This window comes from Carassius carassius, chromosome 10, assembly GCF_963082965.1.
Source record: "Carassius carassius chromosome 10, fCarCar2.1, whole genome shotgun sequence".
Classification (NCBI taxonomy): Eukaryota; Metazoa; Chordata; class Actinopteri; order Cypriniformes; family Cyprinidae; genus Carassius; species Carassius carassius.
The window spans coordinates 24,069,676-24,082,928 of record NC_081764.1 but is presented as its reverse complement, the minus strand read 5'-3'; the positions used below and the strand labels follow the sequence as shown (position 1 = coordinate 24,082,928).

General features: G+C 37.3%; 1 protein-coding gene across 1 annotated transcript; it reads right to left on the bottom strand.

Moving 5' to 3' along the window:
* Positions 1-200: 200 nt before the first annotated feature.
* Positions 201-12,615, bottom strand: nprl2 (NPR2 like, GATOR1 complex subunit). Its single transcript, XM_059560560.1, has 11 exons — positions 12,490-12,615; positions 12,208-12,299; positions 10,864-11,032; positions 10,670-10,778; positions 10,448-10,584; positions 9,834-9,931; positions 1,189-1,225; positions 1,009-1,102; positions 787-901; positions 478-620; positions 201-396 (listed from the first exon to the last, which is right to left on the bottom strand). Exons 1-11 carry the CDS (start codon positions 12,565-12,567, stop codon positions 329-331), a joined length of 1,140 nt encoding a protein of 379 aa, XP_059416543.1. The 5' UTR covers positions 12,568-12,615; the 3' UTR covers positions 201-328.
* Between the last annotated feature and the right edge of the window lie 638 nt (positions 12,616-13,253).

The following is a 13,253-nucleotide window of genomic DNA, read 5'->3' as shown; positions in this document are numbered from 1 at the left end:
TGTCTGGTTTCCAGTTTTTTTCTCTGGTTAAGAAAACTGTGATAAAACATACAATTGATTTAGACCCCACTACACCCATTATTTCATTGCATCTTAAATCATTGCTACATATACATATACATATATATATATACACAAATACACACACATACATATATATATATATATATATATATATATATATATATATATATCGTATTATGACCTATAATGGTTTCAAATATACACAAAGGCAATTAATTTACAATAAATAAAGGTACTGGAGAAAAGGCCAGAGATGAGTTCTTTCACTGAAATAGTCTGTAGTTATAATTCTGTCACAGCAACATTATTTCCAGCAAACAACAATGTTAGGGTCATTCTCCAAACGCTCATCCAACTCCTTGTAACTCATTCCTGAAAACACAGGCAAGGAATAATGTCACTTTGTTTAAAATAATTAAAATCAAGGAATGTTCTTGTGAAAAATTTACATACCAGTTTTGCAACAGATTTCATCATAACTATGGCAGCCAGTATAGAGTCTAGGTGGACGACTTCTCTCATCTCTGACAACCTTAACTGGATACTTCTGCAGGCGCCGAATCAGACCTTTCATCAAGCCAAACTGAATCAATTTCCTAAAGCAACACAAAAGATTAAAGTAGAATAATTATCTTAGAATATTTATCTTATTACAGATCACACTAGTACTTTACCAATAGCCAAAAAAGCAACAATTGACATTGAAATTGCATGTCAATTGTGGGGATTTAAGTGTGAACAATCAAATTCAAATGACCTTACCTTTCATCCACCCTCTGTAGCTGATGAGAATAGCGGGAACAGAGGTCTCGTACAGTCGTACCTGGGGTCAGACCACAATACAACTGGAATACGTCCCGGAGATTTGTCCTTTGGCCTGGTAAAATACACCGTAACATGTTGTCTGTATATACTCACACTCATATACATACATACATGTTGCAGAAAAAAAACATGCATTTGGAATTGGCTGAACTTGCTTACCTAGCTTACTGACATAATGTATACACTCTTCCTGAAGGCACTTCTTATCTATCAAGTTTTGTACTTTAGGTGTTGTGCAGTAAACATTTGAGTACTGTAGAATATGAAAACCAAAAGCAATTTAAGAAAAAGTACAATAAAATTCTGAAGAACCAACAACAATAACAGCAGAAAACTTACCTGGAATATGGATACCAGAGTTACCACTTCATAATACCTGTGAAACGTAATACAATTATTGAGTCCATGACACTTTTCTGCTATTACAAGTATGAAATGTGTACTACTGAACATTTCATTGTTTAAAGTTTAATAAGGTGCTAGATTTTTATAAATTCATCATAGTATCTATACATTTTTGTCGACAATCGAGATTGAGACCTTATGCCAGAAGCAGGAGCTATATCAAAATTACAATAACATTGTGGGTTACATACAGCTTACATACAGAGTGGTCATCGCCACTGTTTAAAATTTATGAAATGTTGTAGTGTACACACAGCCTGTAATGCAATCTTTATTTTTTTGCTTTTTCTGCCATTATACATTCGTTTTGGAGTTCACAACAAAAAGTTGCTGTTATGTAAGAGATACTGCAGACAATTTTGCCACGAGAAGAATAAAGTTTATGGCACTGTGTAATATCTGGAAACAGTAGCTGGGTCTCATTCATTACCATAAAACGTGATGGTTGCTTTTCTGTAATGAGACAGCTTTGATAAGTTATGTGGCCGACAAATGCTACATCTAGAAGGTGCAGCCTTCAAAATAAGAAAGTAACCATGGCATTGAACACCATTAAGAACAGAGCCGCCTTCATGGTACCTAAAACCCAGGCACAAACTAAACTGAAACTTACCTGGCTAGCCAACTAAACAGGCTTCATGGAATAGGCCTCATATGTGAACATGTGAATTCAGATTGTGAACAGTTCATCCATGCATATGTTATATACAGGTGCTGGTCATATAATTAGAATATGATCAAAGAGTTTATTTCACTAATTCCATTCAAAAATTTAAACTGGTATATTATATTCATTCATTATACACAGACTGATATTTCAATTGTTTATTTCTTTTAATTTTGATGATTATAACTGACAACTAAGGAAAATCCCAAATTCAGTATCTTAGAAAATTAAAATATTGTGAAAAGGTTCAATATTGAAGACACCTTGTGCCACACTCTAATCAGCTAATTAACTCAAAACACCTGCAAATGCCTTTATATGGTCTCTCAGTCTAGTTCTGTAGGCTACACAATCATGGGGAAGACTGCTGACTTGACAGTTGTCCAAAAGACGACCATTTACACCTTGCACAAGGAGGGCAAGACACAAAAGGTCATTGCAAAAGAGGCTGGCTGTTTACAGCGCTCTGTGTTCAAGCACATTAATATAGAGGCAAAGGGAAGGAAAAGATATTGTAGAAAAAAAAGTGTACAAGCAATAGTGGTAACCGCACCTTGGAGAGGATTGTGAAACAAAACTCATTCAAAAATGTGAGGGAGATTCACAAAGAGTGGACTGCAGCTGGAGTTAGTGCTTCAAGAACCACTATGCACAGACGTATGCAAGACATGGGTTTCAGCTGTCGCATTCCTTGTGTCAAGCCACTCTTGAACAACAGACAGCGTCAGAAGCGTCTCGCCTGGGCAAAAGATAAAAAGGACTGGACTGCTGCTGACTGGCCCAAAGTTATGTTCTCTGATGAAAGTAAATTTTGCATTTCCTTTGGAAATCAGGGTCCCAGAGTCTAGAGGAAGAGAGGAGAGGCACACAATCAACGTTGCTTGAGGTCCAGTGTAAAGTTTCCACAGTCAGTGATGGTTTGGGGTGCCATGTCATCTGCTGGTGTTGGTCCACTGTGTTTTCTGAGGTCCAAGGTCAAATGCAGCTGTATACCAGGAAGTTTTAGAGCACTTCATGCTTCCTGCTGCAGACCAACTTTATGGAGATGCAGATTTCATTTTCCAACAGCACTTGGCACCTGCACACAGTGCCAAAGCTACCAGTACCTGGTTTAAGGACCATGGTATCCCTGTTCTTAATTGGCCAGCAAACTCGCCTGACCTTAACCCCACAGAAAATCTATGGGGTATTGTAAAGAGGAAGATGCGATATGCCAGACCTAAGAATGCAGTAGAGCTGAAGGCCACTATCAGAACATCCTGGCCTCTCATAACACCTGAGCAGTGCCACAGACTGATTGACTCCATGTAACGCTGCATTGCTGCAGTAATTCAGGCAAAAGGAGCCCCAACTAAGTATTGAGTGTTGTACATGCTCATACGTTTCATGTTCATACTTTTCAGTTGGCCAAGATTTCTAAAAATCCTTTCTTTCTATTGGTCTTAAGTAATATTAAAATTTTCTGAGATAATGAATTTGGAATTTTCCTTAGTTTACAGTTATAACCATCAAAATTAAAAGAGATAAACATATGAAATATAACAGTCCGGGTGTAATGAATGAATATAATATACAAGTTTCACTTTTTGAAACTTGTATATTATATAAGTGAAATAAATAAATTTTTTATGATATTCTATGACCAGCACCTGTATATATTTTTTTTTTAAAAAATTTCAATTACCTTGTAATGTTTGGTTGGCCTTCTGTAGCTAATCGTAGCTCCGTGTAGCTGTTTTTATTATTATTTTTCTCTAGAATCTTTATCTTACTATCACTCCCTGTTTTGTAAAGTGATAAAATATAACTTAATTCACACCATATTTCTGATATTATCGATCAATCTTACCAGATTTATTTTGATCGTTCACTTTTATTTTATATCCGTGAGCATACATGCCAACCCTCCCTAATTTTCCGGGAGACTCCCGAATTTCAAAGCCCCTCCCGAAAATCTCCCGGACCGACCTTTCTCCCGAATTTCTCCCGATTTCCACCTGGACAACAATATTGCTACACCATCCGTCACTGGGCGCCGTTTTAGACCAAACGCTTGCGCTCCCATGGCGTCTGTCGTTGCTATGCAACCAAACTGCACTCTCCATGATGACGACGAAGAAGTATCAGCAAAGGATTAATTGATTTCTAGCCTCACCTCGGCTCGCATTAGCTTTACTACTAGATATATTTCTGGAGATGAGAAGGAAAAACCCGCCTGGAAAAAGTAGCGCACCACGTTGCTTCCATTATGAGCATGCTCACCGCGGCCGCCCACCTACGGTTGAAATAACGACCTTGAGCGCGAAAAAGATGCGATATGTGAACGGCCCCTAGAAGCAGACGTCTGAAATGAAAGGCAAGAACAGCTATTTATTTAGCTTTAGACTGTTACATGAAAATTTAAAAATGAAATGTCATAATTATAATGTTTTGAGAGTTTACTTATGTAATTGTTGCATTAGGCTATGAATTAATAAATGTTTATTGATAAGATCTAGCTATTTCATATCTCTTCATTTACAGTAGCTAACAAATTAGGGTCTAACCTCCTGAGGAGAGGCCTTATGGAATTGAATTTGTCAAAGAAAATGAATTACATTTTTCTTTGCGTTTGTGTATGTGATATTATATATGACGACACATCGTTTGTGTATGTGATATATATGACGACACACAACCCCCCCCCCCCCCGGTCCTTTTTAATATCTCCCTAATTCTGAGGTCTCAAGGTTGGCAAGTATGTCCATGAGTGCAGTACACCTGCAAAGCGTTAGCACTCGTTAGCTTGTCATTAGCGTTTTCATTCAAACCTATCGATGTTTTCTTTTCTCCTCTCTCTCGCTCCAGTTTTTCACAAGTTCATCAAACAACCGTAGTAAGAATATTTCATCAAGCACGGTGAGTAATGGCTTCTCCTGCTATTGTTATTTGCACCTCTTGCCACATGTACAGTTTATCTATCTCTGTCGCAGATGAGGGATTCACATGTGATAAATGCAGGGAAATAGTTAGGCTGACAGAGAAGATTTCAGAATTAGAGACACACATCCAAACTTTAATTGAGGACAGTAAGAATGTTAGGGCTCTAGATACGGCTTTGGATGCGTCTAGCTCAGGGATTCCTGTACATTGTTCGGTTCCGGCAACAGAGCCCCTGCAGCAGGGCAACTGGGTGACAGTGAGGCAGCGTAGTCGTGGGTCAAAACACCGCTCTTCTGTTCCGATCAAAACATTAAACAGGTTCTCCCCACTCAGTGATGCACCCACTGAGAAACCTGATGAAAGTGCTCTAGTTATTGGTGATTCTATTGTACGGAACGTGAATATAGAGACACCAGCCACCATAGTCAAATGTTTACCGGGAGCCAGAGCGCCTGACATCTTGGCAAATTTAAAAGTGCTGGCTAATGCTAAACGTAAATACAGTAAGATTGTTATTCATGCCGGCGCTAATGATGTTCGACTTCGCCAGTCGGAGATCACTAAAAATAACATTAAAGAGGTGTGTGAACTTGCAAGCACGATGTCAGACACTGTAATATGCTCTGGTCCCCTCCCTGCTTACCGTGGTGACGAGATGCATAGCAGATTGTCATCACTCAATGGCTGGATGTCTAAGTGGTGCCCACAGAATAACATAGGTTTCATAGACAATTGGACGAGCTTTTGGGGCAGACCTGACCTGTTGAAAAGAGATGGTCTTCGTCCCTCCTGGGGTGGCGCCACTCTTCTCTCTAGAAATATGGCAAATAGTCTTAGTGTTTATACTTGACTAACTGGGGCCCAGGTCAGGAAGCAGACAGACTGGCTAAACCGACCGTCTGCTAGCTGCCTCACGTCACAGAGGTCAGCTAATTCTCAGCACATAGAGACTCTTTCACCTAGATATAACACTATAGAGACTGTGTCTGTTCAACTGAACTAGAAAATACAAAAAACGTCCAAACCAAGTTAAGATTAACAATTTAATTGAGGTTCAACAAATAAAAAACAGATGCAATATGGATAAACAAATGATAAAGCTTGGCTTATTGTATATCAGATCCCTTTCTACGAAAACACTTTTTGTAAATAATATGATCACTGATCATAACATAGATGTGCTCTGTTTGACAGAAACCTGGCTAAAACATGATGATTACATTATTTTAAATGAGTCCACCCCCCAAGATTACTGTTATAAACATGAGCCGCATCTAAAAGGCAAAGGGGGAGGTGTTGCTTCAATTTATTACAACGTTTTCAGGATTTCTCAGAGGGCAGGCTTCAAGTATAACTCGTTTGAAGTAATGGTGCTTCATATAACATTATCCAGAGAAACAAATGTTAATGATAAATCCCCTGTTATGTTTGTACTGGCTACTGTATACAGGCCACCAGGGCACCATACAGACTTTATTAAAGAGTTTGGTGATTTTACATCTGAGTTAGTTCTGGCTGCAGATAAAGTTTTAATAGTTGGTGATTTTAATATCCATGTTGATAATGAAAAAGATGCATTGGGATCAGCATTTATAGACATTCTGAACTATTGGGGAACTATTGGGGTTAGACAACACGTTTCAGGATCTACTCATTGTCGAAATCATACTCTAGATTTAATACTGTCACATGGAATTGATGTTGATAGTGTTGAAATTATGCAGCCAAGTGGTGATATCTCAGATCATTATTTAGTTTTGTGCAAACTTCATATAGCCAAAATTGTAAATTCTACTTCTTGTTACAAGTATGGAAGAACCATCACTTCTACCACAAAAGACTGCTTTTTAAGTTATCTTCCTGATGTATCCAAATTCCTTAGCATATCCAAAACCTCAGAACAACTTGATGATGTAACAGAAACTATGGTCTCTCTCTTATCTAGCACTTTAAATACAGTTGCTCCCTTACGCTTAAGGAAAGTTAAGGAAAACAGTTTGACACCATGGTATAATGAGCATACTCGCACCCTAAAGAGAGCAGCCCGAAAAATGGAGCGCAGCTGGAGGAAAACAAAACTAGAGGTATTTCGTATTGCTTGGCGGGAAAGTAACCTATCCTACAAAAAAACATTAAAAACTGCTAGATCCGATTACTTTTCTTCTCTTTTAGAAGAAAACAAACATAACCCAAGGTATTTATTCAATACAGTGGCTAAATTAACGAAAAATAAAGCCTCAACAAGTGTTGACATTTCCCAACACCACAGCAGTAATGACTTTATGAACTACTTTACTTCTAAAATCGATACTATTAGAGATAAAATTGCAACCATTCAGCCGTCAGCTACAGTATCGCATCAGACAGTGCACTATAGACCCCCTGAGGAACAGTTCCACTCATTATCTACTATAGGAGAGGAAGAGTTGTATAAACTTGTTAAATTATCTAAACCAACAACATGTTAGACCCTATACCATCTAAGCTCCTTAAAGAGGTGCTTCCTGAAGTCATAGATCCTCTTCTGACTATTATTAATTCCTCATTGTCATTAGGATATGTCCCCAAAACCTTCAAACTGGCTGTTATTAAGCCTCTCATCAAAAAACCACAACTTGACCCCAAAGAACTAGTTAATTATAGACCAATCTCGAATCTCCCTTTTCTGTCCAAGATACTAGAAAAGGTGGTATCCTCACAATTATATTCCTTCTTATAGAAAAATGGTATACGTGAGAATCTTCAGTCAGGATTTAGACCGTATCATAGTACTGAGACTGCTCTCCTTAGAGTTACAAATTATCTACTCTTATCATCTGATCGTGGGTGTATTTCTCTATTAGTTTTATTGGATCTTAGTGCTGCGTTTGACACAATTGACCACAACATTCTTTTGCATAGACTTGAACACTTTGTTGGCATTAATGGAAGTGCATTAGCATGGTTTAAATCGTACTTATATGACCGCTATCAGTTCGTAGCAGTGAATGAAGATGTATCCTATCGATCACAAGTGCAGTATGGAGTACCTCAAGGCTCAGTACTAGGGCCGCTACTCTTCACGCTTTATAGGTTACCCTTGGGAGATATCATCAGGAAACATAGTGTTAGCTTTCACTGTTATGCTGATGATACTCAGCTCTATATTTTTTCACAGCCCGGTGAAACACACCAATTTGAAAAACTAATGGAATGCATAGTCGATATAAAAAACTGGATGACGAGTAATTTCTTACTGCTAAATTCTGAAAAACAGAGGTGTTAATTATAGGACCTAAAAACTCTGCTTGTAATAACCTAGAACACTGTCTTAGACTTGATGGTTGCTCTGTCAATTCTTCGTCATCAGTTAAGAACCTAGGTGTGCTATTTGATCGCAATCTTTCCTTAGAAAGCCACGTTTCTAGCATTTGTAAAACTGAATTTTTCCATCTCAAAAATATATCTAAATTACGGCCTATGCTCTCAATGTCAAATGCAGAAATGTTAATCCATGCATTTATGACCTCAAGGTTAGATTATTGTAATGCTTTTTTGGGTGGTTGTTCTGCACGCTTAGTAAACAAACTACAGCTAGTCCAAAATGCAGCAGCAAGAGTTCTTACTAGAACCAGGAAGTATGACCATATTAGCGCGGTCCTGTCAACACTGCGCTGGCTCCCTATCAAACAGCGTATAGATTTTAAAATATTGCTTATTACTTATAAAGCCCTGAATGGTTTAGCACCTCAGTATTTGAATGAGCTCCTTTTACATTATAATGGCGCCTAAACTCTGGAATAACCTACCTAACATTGGTCGGGAGGCAGACACACTCTTGCAGTTTAAATCTAGATTAAAGACCCATCTCTTTAACCTGGCTTACACAACGTACTAATATGCTTTTAATATCCAAATCCGTTAAAGGATTTTTAGGCTGCATTAATTAGGTATACCGGAACTGGGAACACTTCCCATAACACCCTATGTACTTGCTACATCATTAGAAGAATGGCATCTACGCTAATATTTGTCTGTTTCTCTCTTATTCCGAGGTCACCGTAGCCACCAGATCCGGTCTGTATCCAGATCAGAGGGTCACTGCAGTCACCCGGATCCAGTACGTATCCAGACCAGATGGTGGATCAGCACCTAGAAAGAACCTCTACTGCCCTGGAAGACAGCGGAGACCAGGACAACTAGAGCCCCAGATACAGATCCTCTGTAAAGACCTTGTCTCAGAGGACCACTAGGACAAGACCACAGGAAACAGAAGATTCTTCTGCACAATCTGACTTTGCTGCAGCCTGGAATTGAACTACTGGTTTCGTCTGGTCAGAGGAGAACTGGCCCCCCAACTGAGCCTGGTTTCTCCCAAGGTTTTTTTTCTCCATTCTGTCACCGATGGAGTTTCGGTTCCTTGCCGCTGTCGCCTCTGGCTTGCTTAGTTGGGGTCACTTCATCTACAGCTATATCGTTGACTTGATTGCAAATAAATGCACAGACACTATTTAACATCACTGAATTCAATGATGAACTGCCTTTAACTATCATTTTGCATTATTGACACACTGTTTTCCTAATGAATGTTGTTCAGTTGCTTTGACGCAATGTATTTTGTTTAAAGCGCTATATAAATAAAGGTGACTTGACTTGTAATGTATAATCAAAATGTTCCAACTTCCAGTGAAAACTACAGACTGGCAAAGATTGCAGGATTTCTCCAACTATTAAGTACACTAAAAACTCAGCATGTTCATCTGCTTCTCCTTTAGAGTGCAAAGCCCACATTTCAAAATCTAACAAAAAACAATTACAATAAACAATATAAGATCTGTCATCATTTCCATTTCAGTGTGGCTTTAAAGACTTTTTGTTTACTTATGTAGTATTATACATTTTTCAGAAAAAAGATAGTGGGCTTAGCTGTATTTAACACACACTCTTCCTTTTAATAAATTATTGAGATGAATAATGAAGCAGTTCAAAAGAGAAACAGCATCATACTCACAATAAATTCTGAACAGCAATCCGCACCAAATTGAGCTCAACATCGGCCTCTGCTGAGATTTTCTGAATGTGTCGATACCCATCTACAAAGGGTAAGATCTGCAGAGAAAGTCATTAAAATAATCATGAAAAATAATATAAATGCAAAATTACTGGTAACAATTAATGTTTGAAGGCAGTATGTCAAATAAAATCACATTATACCCATTTAAACTACAAGCATAAGTGGCATATCAATGCAAAATCAGCAAAACAATGGTTAACAGAAGATGGTAATGGAAGCTTTACAAACTTAATTGTTGCAAAATCTTATTTACATAAGGAAAACATTTGCTTCTAAAATCTTTACAATTAGAGTGTTATAAACTGTTCAGCTCATCGCATTTCAGTCACACTGTGGTAAAACGTGCTGTGTTGTGTCAACGTGTGCAACTTACTCCCAGTTGAACAAAATGACTATTTCAAACAATAGGTATTTTATCATTGTTTTTTCCCCTCCGTTTTTTGGACTCACTAACTGCAGGGCTTTATTTTTTTTAAATGTGATAATACAAAAGACAAATACAAGCAATTTAAGAAAGTCAAAGTTAAAAGTGGGAAACATTTTTTGTAGACCTGCTGTGTGGTGAGATCCCATTGGGATTTTGTAAAGTGGTCTTTATTCTTGGTAAATACAGGTACATCATACTCCTGAACCACCAAAGGATCCTTCCTTTGTTCAATTAGCTTCAAGTGGATGGTATTAGATTCATCTGTCATAAAAGAGCAAGAAAAGGTGATTAAAACAATAACATCCACTGATGGGGGAAACAGAGAGATAGAAAATCCATATATAACCAATAGGCAGGGTGCAGGCTCCCGTGACATTAAGTTCCTCCAGAAGTGTGGACAGGATAGGCAAGAGCTTCTGTTTACTCTCCTCATTTGAAATGAATCCACTCTCAAGCTAATCAAAGAAATTTAATAAAACAGTTAATAAGTGCCAATTTTTAAGATACAATAACATAAATACATATCAAATAAATTTTTACCTCTAGAGTCGTGAGGTAGCCAGACAGTTTTTTGACAATAGGTTCTAAAGCACATGTTTTTGTTCTGGCATCACATACTAAACCCAAATTGAAGAGCAAGGCATTCCGGCTGTACTTCTTATGCTCAATGCACACTGGACAACCTATTAGTTTCTTCTCCATGGCAGTCCTTAACCAGTTACACAGATAAAGCACAACAGTGTCATTATGAATAACTCTAAAGGTATATTTACAACAAATTATAAAAATCACAGATACAAACCAAGAAGTTATAAAGAAAAAAATAAATCTACAATGGGTGCAGCTAAAGCCAATTAATCACCTAAGTAAAAAAAAACCCTGAAATCTATGTAACTGGGATGATAATGGGATGATATTAGACTCAAAATGATTAATAGATGCAAACACAATTACCATGTACTGCATACATTTTATGCACGTATCTTACTAACCCCAAACAAATTTCAATTCTAGTCAGTGGAATTCGTGATTAAATGACTGTGCAGCGATTTGAACAAACACAGACATGTTTGCGAATAAAAAATGTTCTGTTCTGCATTAATATAAATTTCTCAGGCAAAAAGGAATCCGTGCATTTGTGGATCAGGTGACACGTTTGCATATGTTGACATCTTGAGTCAATCTTGTTCGGCTCATTAGAATTTTCAGACTTCATTTTCAAAGTATTTCACGATTCTCACGCACACAACTACCAACGAACAAGGCACAGTGCAGTTCATTAACATGTACACGATTTGAAAAATTGGAAATGTGCATCACTACAAATGAAACCCTGAAAACAACTGTTTTTCAACTGGTGTCTGCAGAGTTAAGAATTACATTAATGTACCGCATTTTGTTCAAATAGAGACATGTGTGAATACAAATGTTATAGTTTGTATTAAAGTATCACAATTTGTGAATGTAGCAATTAAATTGTGCATTTGTGGGTCAGGCAACGTGCACGCATTCATTCACATCTCTTCTGAGTAGATTCTATTTGATTCATTAAAAATTTGAGACTTAAACAAGATGTCAATAAATGCACGCGTGTCACCTGATCCATTGCATGAGCAATTTATGATATATTAATGCAGAACAGAACATTTTTATTATCATCCCAGTTACATAGATTTCAGTTTTTGTTTTTTAACTTAGGTGATTACATGGCTTTAGCTGCATCCATTGTAGATTTATTTTTCTCAAATTGAAAAGCATTTGTTTATTGTTTGTAAAATACATGCACACAATTTATGCATTACAAGGAAGCATTTTTAAACGCACATGTATAAGCTTTTAAATACGACAATACAGCAATAAGATGAGGTAAAACTCAGTACGTACACCGTTATGAGCTTGTTCTGCAGTTCAGGTTTGGTGATGATGTACACCTGCACAGTATCAAAAAGTTCCCTCGAAATATATTCTTCAGGAACCTTCGATCAAACAAAAAAAAAATCATGACGAATATAACTGCATGCATCCCTAACGGAGTTTTCATACAAATACCAATTCATATCTATGGTCAAACATACTGCATTTATTCTCTTTTGCTTTCAAATATACGTTATATAACTTAAAGTTATTTATATATAATAATATAGGCCTATGCTTCTATAACGTTACCTGATATGTGATCTTTGGTCCTAAAGTTGGATGAAACTCACTAAAAAATATACAATCTATTCGTCTGTATGACCCCATATTCAGTACAGAGTTCTTGTTGATCTAAAATGATTATTTTTCTTCTTCTTCTTCAGTGGGAGCGTCTTCTTCTTCTTCTTCTCCTCATTTTTTAACAGCTGTTGGCATCCAGCTCACTTTTGCATTGCCGCCACCTTCTGCTCAGGAGTGTGGATCATACTTACACAGTATCAACCATATCATGTCGAAGAGCCCAGTTCTCTGACCTTTTCTGTTCCACTTCCAGGGCTGCTTTAAAGTGATCTCCATTACCCCTAATTTGTTCAGATTATTTTTCATTATATCCCTCTGTATTTCATATTTTTTGCTATTCTAAATTGCATGTTCCATTGACTTCTCTTTCTGACAGTCCTCACACAAGCAAGCCTGTCTGATGTTTCCTCGCCATTATATGACTAATATCAATATGTGATATATCATTTTATGATATAATGTTTCCCCTTCCCCTCTCCATCACATATACCTTTCTTTTCACACGTGGTTGATTTCCCCCCCAGATTATGCATTTTATCTCTGCTTTATTAAATCTTATTTGCATTTCTACATGTGCTTTCTTTAATGTGGTTTTTTTTTTTTTGCCACCTCATCTGCACACTCATTTCCCTTTACTCCTACATGCACTAGGACCAGCAAGAATTCAACCTGGCCTCCCTGGTTTATTATTCTTGTAAATAATTGACTTCCAA